The sequence below is a fragment of the Hypanus sabinus genome, chromosome 8 (assembly GCF_030144855.1).
Source record: "Hypanus sabinus isolate sHypSab1 chromosome 8, sHypSab1.hap1, whole genome shotgun sequence".
Taxonomy (NCBI): domain Eukaryota; kingdom Metazoa; phylum Chordata; class Chondrichthyes; order Myliobatiformes; family Dasyatidae; genus Hypanus; species Hypanus sabinus.
Window position 1 is genome coordinate 143,461,716 of NC_082713.1, and position 18,930 is coordinate 143,480,645.

General features: G+C 35.9%; 1 protein-coding gene across 1 annotated transcript in view; it reads left to right on the forward strand.

Annotated features, from left to right (window-relative positions):
• The window catches only part of cacna1c (calcium channel, voltage-dependent, L type, alpha 1C subunit), a 615,084-nt gene that overhangs the window by 486,809 nt on the left and 109,345 nt on the right, over nt 1-18,930 (forward strand). The window contains exons 31-32 of the mRNA XM_059978076.1: nt 11,955-12,002; nt 14,935-15,072. Coding sequence (XP_059834059.1) covers nt 11,955-12,002; nt 14,935-15,072 — 186 coding nt within the window. The remainder of the gene's footprint in view (nt 1-11,954; nt 12,003-14,934; nt 15,073-18,930) is intronic.

Below are 18,930 nucleotides of genomic sequence, written 5' to 3' on the forward strand. Positions count from 1 at the left end.
ATGAATGTATGACTAATTACAGATTTATTTTGTATCTGAAGCTACTTTTGCTGCCAAATATTTGCATGATCTTGGCTAAAGCTATTTGACCAGAAATGGAAAAGCTAATTATATAATTATTTGTTTGTAGGGCCATTATCATCCTATGCTCCCCATGCTTTTTGTCAATAACAAAATTCTCCTAAGAGTTTGTCTCCCTCTACCTCGCCACAATTAACTGGTGGCGGTGCAATCTAGTGTAGCCCAAACAGAGTGAACTATCCTGGCTGCTGATTTGAGAGAACTGGTTACTGGATGCTTTTAAGTTAGTAGTCATTATGAACAGGGTTACCTTTTGGGAAAATAGATGTTGGCTAATCTAATATAATTGGCCCTAGTTTTATATTGCATGATGTAAGAGATTCTTAACAGCATTACTGCAGTATCTCAGAGAGTGTTTTAAAAAAATTTTTTTAAGTATTTAGCTCTTGTCATTGTAACATTCATTTTCTAGGATAGGGTAAATTTATAGCTTTCTGTTGGGCATGCCATCTCCATATTGGTATCCAGGATCAGTTGTTATCTGCTTGGGTGGCTGTCCATAATTATAATATTACCTAATTATGAGCAATCTAGTAATATTGACACTTAACTCTTGGTTCTAAAGGAAGTTGGGTTTGTCTATCCTTTTGATGGTAGCACAGTATTAAGGGATTGGAAATCCCTTTAAACAAAATTAGCCATGGAAGGATCTGTAGGAAACAAAATAATATAGACATAACAGGAAAGGAAACTGGAGGATAAGTGGAACTAGGAGTGCTGTAAAAATTCACACAATAAGTAGAAACATAAAACGGTGGTTAAAATTAAAGTGAAAGAAATGGCTATTACAAATGAGACTGGTATGCTTGTAGAGCAGTGTGTCCATAATAAAACAGGGAAGTGGAGGAAATGATACATTATAAATAATTGGACATAATAAGGAATGTAGAGATGTGATTACAGAAATATTAAGTCCAAGGATTAAATACTTCAAAGTAGTACATGTTTTAAAAATGTTCATGAATTAGCAATAATACTGTATGTAGGGATGTAGAAAAATGCAATCCAGCTTTCAACAGGATGAAAGTACAACTAGGGCCTATATTTTCACTCAATATCAACTAAATAATTTCATGATGTTTAGATTTTCATGAGTGGGTACTGATTTGCTGCTTTGTTGTAATTGTGACTGCACTTCAAAATATGTTTCAGTGGTTTCAGAAAGTTTTAAGATGGGCTGGAGTTTAGAAAAGATATTTTATACGTCTAAATCTTCCATCCCAGTGAAAATAACAGGAGGATCAATTATACCAACACCAAGAGTCAGCAGATCACCTAACAGTTGAAAAAGCATTTAGGGAATATCGAGGAAGAAAGTGAATTTAAGAACTGTCAGACAACTTTCCTCAATGTAATTGGCCAAAAGAATTAGATAAATACGTTGTGGAGGTGATTCCTACAATGTGTATTGGTTCACTTCTTAATCTACTGTGTTAAAAATAACAAAGAGTGAGTTTTATTTATCTGGAATACTACTCACAGTTGCGGTACCCCTCCACAAAAAGAAAGATATAGTAATATTGAAAGTAGTCCAAAGGAGATTCACCAAGTTGATTCCTGGGACGAAAAAGTTGTCCTACCAAGAGAGAATAAACATGTATGCCATGGAATTTGGAAGAATGAGAGGTGAACTTATTAAAATATATAAACTCCTAAGAGGCTTAATAGGGTTGTTGTTGGTATGTTTTCCCTAATTTGAGTGTCTTGAACAAGTGGGCATAACTACAAGATAATGTGAGAGGGGTAAATTAAAAGATGAGCTGGGTAATTATTTTTTGCAGAGAGTGATGGGTGCAGAGGAGATAGTGGAGGCAAATACAATGGAAGTGTTAAGAAGCTTTTAGATAGGCACATTACTGTGCAGACAATGGAAGGATATGGACATTGTAGAGGCAAAAGGGATTAATTTAGTTTGATGCTTAATTAATTCAGCACATCATTGTGGGCTAAATGACGTGTTCCTGTGCTGTGCGAAAAATAACGTACCTGTACATAGAAATTTTCTTCTCACAGAGGGTAGTGAACCACTAGAATCTCTGCTCTGAAGGGTTGTGGCAGGTGGATTATTAGATTCATTTAAAGTGGACGTGGATAAATGCCTTACGGATGGATTGAGGAATAGAAGATTACAGATAACTGCACAGATGAGTGTCAAGGCCAACATATATCAACCATGGTCATAATAAAAGATAGGGCAGGCTGGAATGGACTGATAGTCAACTCCTGCTCCTGCTTCCTTGTGTTCCGGTGTATTTTCGAAATTAGAAATGAATATAAGTATAACAAGGAATTAACATAGGCTGTGTATGCCATTGTGACCTTATCATGAATCAGAAGAACCCAAGCTGAACAAAGATCAGGATGATCAATTTGGGGTAAAAGGTAGTTTTGTGAGGTAGAAAATGAAACTTTGAAGTGGACAGTGATAGAATTTGTGATGTGGAACCAAATGAGAATATTTGCGTGATTTAACAAAGCCTAGAAAAAATGCATAGCTGAAAGTTAAAAATATTGAGGAAACTTGATGAATGAATAAACTATAGAGAATAATCAAGGGTAAGGGAAAATACAGAGCGATTAAAAGCATGAGAAGGGGGAATGCTAAGTTGAGGAAAGGGGATAATTATCTCTGGTCGTTTGAACTCACTGTGTGCAAGCTTATGAGCTGCTGATTGCATTCAATACCACACATTTGATTCTATTTGAAGCTGAATTTGCAACTGGTGCACCTTGTGGTAATCAAAGACAAATGTTAACCCGAGAAATAACATAAAAGTTAAGAAGGTAAAGGAAAACTGTGAAATTAAATTATCAAGGTACATAAAATGAATATTCTTTAGACATAAGTTAAAAGTCTGAATGAGGGATAACATCACAGCCAGCAAAATGTCAGAAATATATAATCATTTACTTATGAGAAAAAAAATAAAGTGGAAAATATGAAACACATGAATCAAGCTCAATAATACACTTATTTTTGGATTATATTTATGTATTAAAGGAAAAGAGAGGCACTATTAAGTCCATTCAGTAATTTGTTATATAATTGGTAAACTGTAATCTGAGGATATTTTCTATTGTCAATAGCAGGAAAATGAATGGAACACCGACAGAAGGTAGATGCATGCCAAATAATAAATGAAATGATTTTTAAAACCCTTGCATTTTCAACTTAATTGAAGAGGTAGCAGGGAAGCATGTCACATTGATGCAGTTTACTTATAGGCTCTCAATAAATTTGGAGAATGGAGTGTTGAGAGGCAAGGAACATAATATGGCTTACATGGTTCAAGGTAACCCAAAAATGCAGGAATGATGAATAGAGTTAAAAAATGGAGCTTCACAAGTTTCCAGAAAGAGTAATGTATGCAGATACTATGATTTTTTTTCCTCGTTTATTGAATCTATGAGCCAGTAGGTCAAGTGACAATTTTTGTTTTCAAGTTTGTTTACTTGCATGCTCTCATTAACTAAAGCCTTATGGACTGTTTGGCCTGCCTTTGCTTAAGGGTAGTTTTAAAAACTTGGCAATGTTTCTGAAATCTAGATAATAATCTGACCTACCCCTTCAAAACAAATGCTCCCCTTTAAATAATTTAAGCAATAATTGATGCTTATAAATTCCTTATTCTGAATGTAACACAATACAATTTTATGTTGAATTTCCAATATAATTTGTGTCATCAACAAATATGAACAATATTGTTTTTAATCTTCATTTGTGGTATACCATTATCAGTTAGAACATTACGGACCATCAAATATACATGGCTTTCATAATGACAGTGAAATATCCAGAATGTGTTCTATGGACTGAAGAGTATTATGCTACTATGGCAACCATTTAATATCAAAACTCCGACTTAACAGCCACATACATGTATATTAGCAAGACAGAAGGAAGTTGGGCTAAGAGTGGGAGGTTTAACACTAACTTGAACAATTTTAAGTGCATGTCCATTCAGTATTTCTTTTAAAATAAATTCTGGATAAATTTTCATTCATCTATTTCCACAGTCACAATGACAATGATTGTGGAATGCAAAGAGCTAAACAAAACTATTCCCACTGCTCCTTATAAAGTAGTCCACCACAAATCTTTGCTGGGAAGTATTTTGCTGTGAGTGTATACAGTATGTGTCTGCATCATTACTGTTGGTTTGTTAGTTTAACCTTGTTCCCATGACCTTCTTCATACCCTCTGTCAACTTGCTTTGGTTGGCTGTTCCAGTCTGGTTGTTTTATGTCCCTATAGGATTTGTGAAGAAAGTGGTATTACTGCATTTTTTTAAATTATTAGCCAACGAAAGTTGTGGGCAGATGTCATAACAAAAACCTTCCTTCCTACCCTTGAATAATAACTCAAAATAAACTGTGTTCTGCCTGGGAAATGCATAGTAGGCAACTGATGATTAAAGAATTATGAGTCAGCAATACTGGGCAAAATTAGGCCTAAATTATGTAAAGTACAATGTCCTTGGTTCCTTAAAGGTGTCATAGCCAGGGTGGGGTTAGTGAAGATAAGCTCCCACTATCTATTAAATGCTTAAGTGCTCCCAATGGTGTGTGCCTCAGATAGCCTCTGACAGCCTGGTTTTCACATGTTGCTCAGCTACTAAGCCCATCAGTCCCATTTCTATTGATGAGAAGAGGGAAAGCTGGATTTTGGCACTTTAAAACCAGTCACTTCGGGCAGCTGGGGCTTGTCAGCTGTGGTTGGCAGCTCACCTAGGAGAAGGAAAACTCTGATCTCAAATCTCCACTACCTCGCAGCTATACTTACTCACGAGGAAGGCTTTGGGAGTAAACCCTGAGGAAAAATTCTGGAGCTGGAGTCCCTTAGACAGTCGTACAGCTGACCAGCAACTCCTTTGATGCCACTGGTGCCAAATTGTTCTTTTGGATTCCTCAGCTGCATGGAGAAGAGGAGCCTGCTGCATGGGCAACAGCTTGCTCTCTCTACTGCCCTGGCTTGCATATTACATAGACAGTTAGGACATAACATCTGTGGTCAACCCCAACCAATGAAGTGCCTCTCTACAAGGGTTATGGATGAGTGCAGTTTACTACTTCAGTCTTTCAGAATGCTGCACATGACAACTCAAGATGAAATGAGGCCAAAGGATGGTGATGCTTTTGGCTACTGGTGACTTTCCTGTAAAGGAAGTGGTATACTAATGAAGCCAGGGAAAGGGTTTATCCCTAGTGTTAACCTCATCCTAGTAATGTTGATGGATAATCAATTCATATATCCAGGCAACTGAAGCTGAAGACCCAAAGTTAACTTAAAAATGATTTAATAAATATATTTTGGAGCAAACATAGAGATTGAGTTGTATTAGAAGTTTGAATTGTTTTTTATCAAGATGGAAAGTATCAAACGTCATGTTTTCAACTTTAATTTTTAGTTAAAATTCTTTCATACAGAAATTAAAATTCTGTTGCAAGTCAACTTTCAGCAAGGAAACTTGAAGAAAATTGTTTTACGGTTGCAATCTGGCACCACTTAAATAAGGATGACAGTGGCAAAAGGTGACAACATAACAACACAGGGCAGATAGGAGCAAGGGTAGGCAATTCAGCTCCTCAAGCCTTCAGATCATGCAGATTTTCTAATGTAAATACCATTTACACAAAATTCCCCTGATTTGGTTTAATATGGGAAAAAAAATCTATTGATCTTTATTTCAATAGATGCAGTCAGCAATCAAGCTTCCACTGCACCCAAAGTGGAGAATTCCAGGGATTTACTAGAATGGGCATCAGGTAATGAGTAGAGGAATGGCATGGGGTGATATAGAACTACAGCTGGTGGATCTGCTGCGTCACAGCTCCAGCTCAATTCTGATCTCGTGTTTCTGTGTGGAGGTTGCATGTTCTCCCCGTGACAGTGTGAGTTTCTTCCAATATCCCAAAGATGTGTGGATTGTAGATTAATTACCACAGATGTGGAAGTGAACACTGTAATTTCAGGGAGCTATAGAAACATTGGAAAGAATAAATTGGGGATATTGTTAGACTGGTGTAACTAGATCAGTCCTGACGAAGGGTCTCGGCTTCTCCCTGGAGATGATGCCTGGCCTGCTGTGTTCCACCAGCACTTTGTGTGTGTAACTAGATATTTGTTAGTTGGTGTGGACATGGTGGGTTGAAGGGCTGTTTCTTTGTAATATGTATGATTCTTAAGATATAAAAGTCCAAAATGTCTTCCTCATTGTTTTAGGTCTGTGATTTCTAGTACTAGATTTCCAAGCTGGGAAAAACATTCTCCACACATTAATCTTGTTATATGTTCTTAGAAGTTAGTGTATTTCAATAATGTCACTTCTCATTCTTCGATGCTTAACCTGCTGAGTCTCTCTTTGACAGACAAGCCATCTCAGAAACTATTCTGGTAAATGTTCCATCATAGAAACTCTCTCCCTTTTTGAATAAAGAAACTAAAGCAGTGCTCAGTGCTCCAGGTGTGGTCTCATCAGGGCCCTGTGTAGTTATAATAAGATGTTTTTAACCTTGTACTCAAATCCTCTCGCCATCATACAATTTGCCTTCTTATTTGACTTTTGCTACTTTTCACTGAATTCCCTACAAGGATGACCAGACTTCTTTCCAATCTCATCATCATTTAAAAATACTCAACATGTTTGCTTTTTCAATTAGATGGGCACTCATTCTTTTGAATTGTGACCCCTCCGCTGTATTATTGCCCATTCATTCAGCTTGTCCTTATCTTTTTTTCAGCCTTTTTGCACTTTCATCACTCAATCCTCAGTCGTCTATTGCACCTAATAGCATAGCTCTAACATTGTTCTCCATCTTCCTTTTGGGGAATTTACCGAAAATTTTCTGAAAATCCAAATACATCACATCCACTGGTTCTTCTAACCCTCAAAGAACCACAGTATATTAGTCAAGTGTGATTTTTCTTTCATGATAACTTCGCTCAATCATATTATGATTTCTAAGTTTCTTGATCTGAAATCCTTAATTATGGATAGCTTCCTGTTGCAGATAGACTAACAGATGAATATTCAATGTTTTCCTCCTTCCTCCTTTCTTTAAAGGTGGGGTCACAATGGCCAACCTTCAAAGAATTTAAGAATATATGGATTTTAAACCACTTCTCTAATATCCTTGAGTTTATACCCATCCCTTTCAAAACTTCATAATGGATTATCCTGAATGTTTTATTTTCTAATTTATGCTCAGTTCTCCAGTATTTTGTACAAGCTTGCTATAAGTGAGCACACTGACCCAAAGTAATTGTTAAATCCTTGACTATTTCCTATTATCCTACTTTAAGTTCACCGATCTCTATCTGTACAGACCCCACATTTGAGTCCCTGAACTTATTTTACCCATAAGTGCAATACCTCCCCAGTACATCTTTTTTTTCTCTCTATCTTGCTGATAACATTCTATATTACCTCTTTTATCCATTTCTTGGCCATCCAAGGTTGGTGTATAATGTTTTATGAGGCATTATTTTCACACACTTTACTGACTCAGAGTTTTTTTCTGGCTGCATTTTACAGTTGATGCAACATTAATGAAGATCTAGGGTGGCATGCAGAGTACTTTCTGAACATAGGTGGCTCTTACTGTCGCCATGCAGGTTACCACATTTGTACTGTTATCTTTGGAAAGTGGCAAATAACAATCTTGTATCCTGATTCTTAGTGATTTTAGCTGCTGGATTACATTCTATATTGTAGACTGGACTCCTGCCAAATGCAGCAGATTTCCACAGAGGAAATGTATAGATATTTTGTGGAGCTCTCCTGACATTAATCAATGTCTGGCTGGAGGAAGAGAAGTATTCAGGGTATCTAGACCATTTTTGGCAAAAAAAAAGGATTAAGTTATGCCAGAGTTGAACGTAGCTGGGACCTAGAAATAGATTTGCAATGCAGGAATGTAATAGCAGGAATTGAAAGGCTAAAGTCAAGTCTGTATTTTAAATGAAAGCAATGTTTTGGTCCACAAGTGATAAAATTTGGAAGTTCACCAAGTAAGTCACAAAAGAAACAAAAATGCTGAGGGAATTGAGACAATTTGCAAAGAAAATGTAAAGTGAATTAATATGTACTGTATGTGCCAATGCAAGCCATATGCAAAGTAGTAACTAGAGCTACATAACTAGAACTAGAGCTTAATGTGGAGAGTAATGGCATAATAACCGAAGCTCAGTCAGGAATGGCAATTACTCTGTTATTGGGAAGAGAATAAAGTGAAGTGTGGCAATATTAAATAGATCCCAATTTCTAGTCAATTGTGTCACACAGCACTATTTTTATTCTAGTAGTACACAATAAAAATGTAATGCAATCCAGAGTAAGTAGCACTAGCAAACATTGCTAGGTTAAATCACAGCAATTACAAAATTATATTGGACATTTCTGTTCAAGATCATCATTGCCACATCCAAAGCTTTTGCAACATCATACATATACATAATAGAATTAGTCAACCTTCAAAACTCTTTGCATCCTTCCTGGCATAAATTGGAGCTAAGGGATCCAGAAAACAAACATTGTTGGCAGTCATTTAAAAAAATGAGTGCGACCTGTGCTATTTTTAGACAACACTTTAAAGGCCTCAGCTCATAAAGCATAACTAGGCAGCTCCAAAATTGACTAGAGGTTAATGACATACCTGCCAAGCTGCTTAAGTTAAGTTCAAGCTGACAGTGATTATTTCATTTAATGTGTATTTCAGTGACCTCTCTGCCCTTACGTGGAGAGGTGTTGCACCCATGAAGCTATGCATTCCCTTTTACTGCTGGAAATTTCTTTCAGAGTAAAGGATTGAAGCAAATAAATTATCTATTGTATATTTATATGCTTGAACAATATGTAAAGATTGTAGTAATGAGGGAAGGGGGAAGAACAGCTGCAAAATGAGATGAAAAGTTGTGTTTGTGTTTGCATGTTTCTGTGACCAAGTGTCAGTATCTCCAGAGGAGCAGAGGTCATCTTGGCATTTCTTTTATCATGCTACTTCTTTATATGTAGGCTCTCCTTCCCAATTCACCTGTTTATCATTTTCTCTACAAAGGAACTTTGATGCTCTCTCCATTTCCTCTCTGCCTTCTGTCATTTCTGTGGCAGTCATATTGCATGTAATTGATATCTGGCTGCCATGGGAAGTGTGTATTTTTGAGCTAACACCCTTCTCCAATATATGCAGAGTAAAATGATTACAATATGATAAATTGGGAGTGCCCTCAATCTTCCACATTAATGCTGTTGCACAGCCACTTTAGTAATCTATTTGAAGATCCAAATTTAGACTAACATGCCATTCAGTGATGTTTTAGTGTACAGGTAAAGTCAGAAATTATCCAAGAGGTAGTTGTTTCAGACTATCTAAACAATGTAAGGAAAATTGAGCATAAAATTTGTACAAAATTCTGAACAATGAGTTTAAAACTTTTGGTGATTTTAATTATCCCAAGGTTAGATTGGGTGAGATGAATCTTTGTGATGAGAAAGTGCAGAAGTCTTATTGGCATGCAATGATTAAGTTATTAGAAAACATTCAAATGAATGGCACAAATTAAGTGCTCAGAGAATCAAAGATAGTGAGCATGTCTGATTAATTTGGTTAAATGTTTGTGGAGGTAACATGGCAGTATGGGTAGAGAATATGTTTTATATAGTTTCCACAGATTTCAGCATGATGTATGATAAGCAAATTATTCAGTGAAATTAAAGCCAAGGGAAAGTGACAAATTCGATTACAAACGGTTACGTGGGAGGAAGCAGAGTGCCTGAGTATTAGTTTGTAAGTGGCAGATTTTGTCAGGCTCAGTACTATCTCCCTTGTTTTCAATGATATGCAATAATGACTGAAGTATGTTCAAGACAATTTGCTTTTATAGCAGAAGTACAAGAAACAAGAACATGGAGGTCATGCTATATTGTATAAAATACTAATTAGTCTGCAGCGGGAGTGTTATGTACCATTCTGATCACTGCACCAGGAAAGGATGTGATGGAACCAAAGAGAATGCAGAGGAGAATGACAAGAATGTTGTCAGGGCCAGCAGAAAGATGCTGTGGTTGTTTCCTGTAGAATCATGGAAACTGAGGTGGGTTTACTTGAAGTATACAGAATTATAAAAGTCCTAACAAGGATGAATATGAAGGACATATTTCACTTGTGAGTGAGTGTTAACTATTTCAAGTTAACTCATGAGGGGTTGAAGAATCCTTTTCTCATTCTCCCAGTAAGAGATAGGATGTAGAACAGAAACATTGAAGGAACAGAAACACCTACCACATTTGAAAGATGCTTGGATGAATACTTGAAAAATTGTGCACTATAAAGTTACTGACAGAGCTGGAAGGTGAAAATGATCTTAAATGCATCATATTCCATTGAAATAAACTGGCCTTGTCCAGATAAAATTGAGTTACAAATTGAAATCCCAAACACTGAGTAGAAAATTGAAGGGTACATGCAAAACAAATCCCAGGAAAGGGAAAGGGACTGCAACAAAGTTTGTGGTTTATGCAAAATTTATGAAACAGGGGTGTTTCATACTTACAGCAAAGGATAATTACAAACAAACACAACAAAATCATAATAAAATGAAGAAAGCCAGAATTGCATATACTGATAACAAAACAAGAATGGCAATAATAACAATTACAGCAAGTATTACGTGATAACTCTGCTCAATTTTCCCACCCAGATATAAAAAGAAAGTAAATCAGAGAGGGGTAATATTTGAGGAGCTAATTTATTCATAGTGAATAGAAGAACAGTTTCCCATCAGGATAATCATCATTCAAAAGTAAATCAATACCTGAAATTAAATTAATACGGCCAAATGACATTGTTGCTTTGGTTCAAATCTTTGTTGATATACATGAGAATAGATATTGAAGTTGTAACTGCTAAGCAGAGTGAACTGCTGCATTTACATACTCTAATACAATTTATTTTTGTTCTTTATTGTTGATAAAGTTTGTTCTTTTTTTCTGTTTAACTGTTTTCCCCTTCTTTAAAGCAGTAAGGCAAAGAAAGCACTGATAAGTACAAGTACAAGGGGAATTACATGTCATTTAGCCAGAGTGACATGCCTAAAAAGGCATTATTGTTCTGTATCAGCAAAGTTACCAGCTAATGACAGATTGTCCTGGGAGGAGGAGGAGTAGGCTTGACCATTGATACTATCACAATCGATTAGTTCAGCCTGGGTTCCCACTGCTTATCACTCTCCAGTGACCCGTCGTGGGAAAACATGGACATGGGCATCTGGTGAGGTCAAGACTGGGACATTGATGTCGCTGTTCCCAAATAGGCTGTTTATAAATTAATAAAAGCCACTTGGAAAAGACAGCAAAGGTTTTCTGGAAGAGGCAGCCATGAAAATATTTCTATGCACTCTTCGTGTAAATCGAAGTTGAATTGCAGCAGTTTATATTCCAGAAGGCCTTCATGTGATGAAAGGAGAGGAAAAATTGTGACACTAACTCAATGATAAAGTAAATTAAAAATCTGAGATAACCTCAATAAATACTAACACAATGCTTATAGTTCAGTGGACATTTTATACTCTCTTGCTGCCATTCTTCTGTAATAGATTCAAAAGATCGAAATTTCATGGCTGTCTGTTCCAGTAAACTCTTACCAACTCTGTAATGACTTCCCTTCAAGTAAATATCAAAATAGAAATAACTGATAACTGTATGACTCAAGATTATTGAATGAAACATTAAAGTTAATAGTTCTTTGTTACAGAAGGAAAATTAAACAACTGCTCTTAACAGAGACAACTTTGTTAGCATACTAACATGTGGAATATAGCAGAAATGTTTTTGATAGTTTTATTACAGCTCATCTCTATTTGCCTTTCTTTAAAGCCAGCTGAAAATAACCCATCCACTTCCACCCCCATGGTAAGAAAAGGTGTATTGCAGGTTTCCTTACACAACCAATGCATGTGTTTTCTTTGTTTTGTGTACTGTCTTTTGAAACTCAATTTTGAGCTCATTTCCTCTGCCAGTGTCCATTATTTTGCAGTCTGTGTTAAAGTATTGTGGAGTGTGCAACAGTTTGTTATGTTATAATTTGTGACTTTTCTTTCAGTTCTTGTGAGATTATGCATTGGATTCCAAAGAGCTTTATCTACCATTAAGTTTTCTGGTTACATAATAAAGTAGTATATTCAGGATCTATATAGTCAACTTATTGACTTTTTTTTCTATTTGATAAATAATGCTAAACTCTACAGAGTTCATCCATGACTACCTACATATTTGAAGGAAAGAAGGGACAATCTCCTGGTAAAGCTCACTGGGTTCACAGACAGGTTATTGATTTCAATCAAGCAAGTGGATTTCCAATCAGACTAAATCTGATGTTGGAACATCCAAAGGACCATTGTAGCACCCACCCATGTCACTTTTGGAGCTAACAAAGAATTTGACGGTGGCAAGTTGTATAAATTACATGTATAAAAAAATTTCACTGAGTATAAATAGTCAATTAACAGCACTCTCACTTGTGAAAGAAGCTCACGTTTATCACTAAGTTTCAGACAAGCAATAATAATTATTAGAGGTAAAATAGATTTGGCATCATAGACTCCATGTCAGAATAGCACTGATTTTATGAAAAGCCTTTCAGTGTTACCACATGAAAAACAGAATAATGTGATATAAAGGAATATTTAAAACAGTAGCAAAGTCAGATTTGTAAAAGAAAAAATCCAAAACTTTAAATTTCTTGGAAAAATTACTTTTTAAAAGAAAAATTTCTAATATTTATATCATGAGAAGATTATAAATGGAAAATTGCAGTTGATAATGTTAGCAAGAGTTTTTTTATGAATATGATAATATGTTATGGGGTAATTTAAAATAAATGAGCCAGACATAGTATTTAAGTATGTTACTGGTATGAATTCCTGTGAAAAAAGTACACATTATTGAAAGTCAGGGACTTAATCCGAGGAATTTTCTTAAGAAACAGGAACAGGACTAGGCTGGTTAGTTCCTTGAGCCAACAATAAAAACAGAAAATGCTGGAAATGTGTATCCAATATCTTTTGGTTAGGTTTCAGCTTTCCATCACTTGAAGTTTTTTGTGCTTTTTTTTTAGCCCTTTGAACTCTCTGACACTCATAGGTAACCAATTATTTTCTCAACAGCTGCACTCTAAACCCCAGAATCCTGGATGCCCCCTCTAGGGTGATCATATTCTCAACATCTTCCCTTCAATCCTCCTTTGTATCTTGCATGTTACTGTAAGATTACCTCACATGCTCAGTCTTTCATCTGACTCCTTCTCCTCATCCATAATGTGGTGAAAATTCTCTGCACGTCTTACTTAACTTATTTAGAGTGACCAGAACTGTACGCATTTGATAAAACTGAATCAAAACTTTCCTAATTTTATACTGGCAATAAAGGCTAACATTCCATTAATTATCATAATTACTTGTTGCATTCTCATGCTTACTTTCTGTGCTTCATGTACTCAGATCCCCAGGTCTTTCTGCTTTGCAATATTTTATAGTATCATCGTGTTTTGAATAATCTTCCTTCCAATATGGAGAGCCTCACATTTTCCATTATACTCCATTTACCAACTTCTTTCTTACTCATGTAATCTATCTAGATCTTTTTGCAGACTCTTTGTCTTCTCCTTACAACTTGCTAACCCATAGATTTTAATATATGAATCGAGTGTGTGTATAGCACAGTAGGTCCCTTCATTCAAGTCATCGAGATAGAATATAAATAGTTGAATTCTCCGCACGGATCTGTGACAAACCAGTAGTTTCTGATTGCCAGTCCATTTATCCTGATTTTTGTTGCTATTCACCTATACATGTCAATATCCTACCCCAACACCAGCTGCTGTTTATCTTGTGCTGAATTTTTTAATAGCTTACCTTTGCCCCTTCGCCATTTCCTTTCCAATTCTCAGTACCTTTGATTCCCCTGAATACAAATACTGTATCTCATGAGCTTTTAGTCAAATACTGAGCATAAATAGTCCTCCAAATTAGAGAGTTGCAAAGATTCATAGCCCTCAGAATGAATGAACTTCTTCTCTTCTCAGTCCTAAATATTCAATTTCTCATGCTAACATGACACAACCAGTTTCTAGACTCATCAAACAGGGAAAGTATCTACTCAGTTAAATCCTTGTGTTAATTAGTATGAAAAACACATCTCATCTTGCCAAATTCCTGAAATTATATATTTTAATAATTAGTCTCATAACATTTCAGAATATAGTTTACAGGAAGAGGAAAAATATATTTCCAGATTACACTAAAATAGATGAATAGAAACTGCAAAGGGATATTGATAAAATGACAGAATGAGTTAAAATGTGTTAAATGAAGTTTAATGTAATATGTTTTAAGAAAAGTTACGAACTTTATGGTCTTTGGACTAATACAGATAAGATGACTAATTATGATTGCCTTTTCAACAAACTAACAATGTCGCAGTTTATCAGTCGCTTTCAGTGTTGTATGGGAGAATGTTGGGTAATTTTATTACATTTGTACATCTTGGCTTAACCTATTTGATAACTACTGTTTTCCAGATGGCACTTGTTGTTGTCTGCATCCATTCTTACAGTTTCTGGGCTTAATACTATAGAGTGGGAATGATGCCAGGTGATTTATTTGGTGATGAATGGGTTAACAATTTTAGTAATTGGCTGCAAAATACCTTTTGCATTAGATTATTAACACAAGCATTTTTAACAAAACTTTTCTTTTGTTAAAAGTTACCAGAAAGCTTTTGGGTCTGAGCTCTGGTTAAAGTATTATCAGTAATTGGCACTTTTCAATATATCTTGTGACCTGTTACTTTTTGTGAGGTTCTTCAGAACTCAGATGAGAACTCGAGGATTTCCATTACCTTCTTCCGTCTTTTTCGAGTAATGCGCTTGGTGAAACTGCTCAGTCGAGGCGAGGGAATCCGAACTTTGCTTTGGACCTTTATCAAATCATTTCAGGTGAGAAAGCTTAGTAAATTTGTAGTTATAACAGTGATCTTTTGTTAAGCTTTAGGATGGTTAAAACAATTCCCTTTTCAGTATATAAATTCAGCAGGAAGTGGTTAGTTTACTTTGGGCCTTTATATGGTATGCTTATAAGAGACTGTCCTTTAAAACAAGTTTATCTTCTGCAGACACAGTCTAAATAAGTTCTTTCTTAAGAAGAGATCAGCAGAATATTCATGTGCACATTTTGACAGACCTTATTATTATCAAGAACCTCATAAATCATGTTCTAAAACATCAGTTCCTGTGAAGCTACATGATGGTTTAGTGGTCTTTTTTTTAAGAGTTTTTGTGTTTTGATTCTAAAATATTCATGAAAACAGACCTTTTTTTGAAGAGAAATATGTAAAAGCCTAGAAATTATTTCCCTACATTTAATCTATGCTTTAATCTGTGCTAAAGCAATTATGTGTGTCAAAAAGCATTGCTGTTAAAAGTCACATCATAATCACAAACCTCAATTGTAAGGTTCTGAGAACAGTACTGTCGAATTTTCTAGTGTAAAGTTATGTTATAACAGTTTCAGTATGTTGATCTGTTGCAAGATCTCACAGCTGGCAGCACTTGGTCTTGCAGTTTCAAAGGTGATACTCAGTCTTTAAAGGAACAACCCACGACTACTGGGAACTACTGATGCTTCAGGGTAACTGTTGCAAGACACTAAATGGGAGGGAGTGTTCAGAATGGCTCAGAGGGACCTCGTCAGATTGATGGAGAACAGTAACTATAGAAACTATGTTCTTTGTGCCAGGAAGCCACCAAGATCCTGTAGGGCTGCTGCAGGCATTCTTGGCACAAGATGCTGATGTGGTCTCTATAACAAATCGTACATGAGTACAACCTATGAGTGCCTATTCATTAGGAAAACACCCCTTTTGATCAAATCCTCATATTCTCTCTGCGGGTTGAATGGAAAGTAAATTAAGTATTTTCTCCTTGTGGATTGGATGATCTTTTGCAGAAATGTGAAGCAGATGATGAGGTTCGGCTTAGATCAATGACAGCAGCTTAGAATGATCCAGAGATCGGGAAATCAAAATTAACAACTTCCAAGGAAGACAGGGACATGTGTGAGGTTAAATTTGAAGTTGTAAGTGATCAGTGATCTCTTTGAGTACTACCATGCCTGTATGAACATTGTTTCTCAGAGAGGTCTAGCAGTGAGCAAGGGTATCTGTAATTCATGGGTGGGTGAGCTCTTCCCTTGAAGTTCCTTTGGCTGCCTGTGATCTCTGATACCTTTGGTTTATCTCCAAGCTAACCATTAATAGAGGTATTAGATGGAGATTGCAGTTCGAAGATTTTTTTAAAAAATCATTGCAAGCAAGATTCAGTGTTAGCTAATAGTAGTATGAAATGTGAACTCTAAGACAAGTGCTGTGGAACAGCCTAGCAAAGAATAGGGTTTGAATGTTAGTTCTTAATGTTACAGTTTCAGAGGAAACATGATCAGTGAAATTCTGTAAGAACAGTTATTTTCAGACCAATATGGTTCCAATTATGCTAAAAGTAAATTTTGGCCATTGTGCTATTGTTAATATCATTTGTGTAAGATTTACTGCATGCCAGAAAATATTTTTGGTGCTAATGCGACAGAAGGATGTCAATGCATCTTCCAGTAAAGCTAGGGTTCAAATTTCTTGCAAGGCACCACGTGCTCTCCTCCACGGTAAGCCTAATTTCAACTGCACAGCACCATTTTTGTTCAATGTTGAGAAAAGGAATTTCTGTGCCAGTATCTTTAATGCAAGCCAAACAAGCAGTTTACTTCAAGTTAATGGACCAGTGCAAAGAATTATTCCTTTAAAGTGTATTTCCACGGTCAAGGTTCAATATTTCCATCAACATGAATTACTTTCATTATCCAACTTTGATGTTGGAGTAAATGGTTTATAAATCATGGATAATTTGTTACTTCTGGTTATTCTTTGAAGTGTAGTTGAATTTGATGAAAAGATATCCTGCCACTTAAGTATTGTTTTCTGAAGCCAACACGTACAGTTTGAAAAATGCAAGACTTGAAAACTGCTGAAGTTCATCAGACTTAACATCAGTTGACCTTAGCTGCATCAATAAATCTACAGATATTTATAGTAATTCATGACCCATTCCATGTTTATATAATTGTGAGGGAAAAAATACCTTCAACAAGAAAAATTTTTAAAGAAACATGTTATCTAAATGGTGAAAAATTACAGAGCACTGAGATGCAGATAGAACTGGGTAGCCCCACCATGTGATTCAGAAAAAGGCTAGAATTCAGCGGCAAGTAATTAGGAAAGTTAACTGAATGATATATATTACCGGGGAATTGAATAAAAAAAGCAATGAGGCTATGTTTTGGTCATATAGGGCACATGTACTATATTAGCTATCTTACTTATGAAAAGTTGTTAATGCTTTGGAAGCATTTCAAGGAAGGTTTAGGAGATGAATACCTGGAATCAGTGGATTATTGTAGGAGGAAAGGGCTGGGCTTATATCAGCTGAGATTAGAAAATAGAGAGCTGAATTCATTGATCTTGAAAGGAACTTGACACGGTGGATGTGGAATGGATGAAGAACCGAGTGTGTCGAAGAACCGAGAGCTAGAGATTGCTGTTTAAAAGTAATATTCCCCTAATATTCATCTATAAGCAGCGTTCACAAGTAAAACATAAATTATACACAATTTTACAGGAAAGAACACAATTAGAACAAAATAAGTCCATGTACCGGACCATAATGCAGTCAGACAAGATGCTTTCTTGCACGTGTCCAAGGGAAATACATCCTTCCTCAGATAAAGAGACAAAAAGGTTTCAAGTTGTGCCAGTTGTGGTCTCAGCAAAGAAAATTTTCCCAGTCTAGAATGTCAATGAGTCCATTTATGTGTTAAACAATTGAATTTTATCAGAAATCTAATGTGGGTACCTAACATTCACCAGCATGTTTCCATCGAGTGCATTGTGATCCTTATTGCCAGATACACATATGAATAGAGGGCCAATGATAATAAGAATAAAATATGGATAATTGACCTCAATGTACATAAGTTATTTCAAATACTGGACAAAGAGAAGCATGGGCCTTTACTGCAAAAGTATAATGTAATCAGAAGGTAAGGCCTGCACTTAAAGGGTCCCACCTTTCAGAAGTTAAGTGACTTTCAGAAGTGTCTGCTAGTAAATAATATTCTTTAATATAAGTTATTGTTTTTTTGCTTAAGTATATCAATAGTTTTTATTTTACCCCTACATAAATGAAACTTTATTTTTGCCCAGAATGCATCAAAGAATTGCAGTCGCAATTCTCGTGGGTCTCCAAAATTCTGCTTGCTCTCTTTAAAGGACCACTTCCCTTATACATAAAACTTACACAGATATTTATAAAGTGTTTGTTTAAGTCGGTGGTTCCCAACCTTTTCCTATGCCCCACACCCCTAGGAAATGTTTGATTAATGTTCGCACCCCCTACAAAAGTAATATCACATTTGATGATGAAGAAGTCTAATTTCTGATTTTTGAACCACAAATTGAACCATACAATACTGCGGGTGAACAAATTGAACTTAAAAAAATAAGCTTTTAACTCAGTACATAAAATGCAAATATAAATTGAGCAATTAGATTCTAATTAGTTCAGAAAAAATTGTAAACAGTAAATTGATGAGACTCCTCAACTGTGAGGTGTAACTTCCCAGGTAACACTGATGAGAATCCTCAACGCTGACTCGGGCAGCAGGAGACTGGAGTGAGTTTACGTCTCTCTCGACTCGGGCAGCAGGAGACTGGAGTGTGCTTGGGACAAATGTTACTACCACTTCTCAAG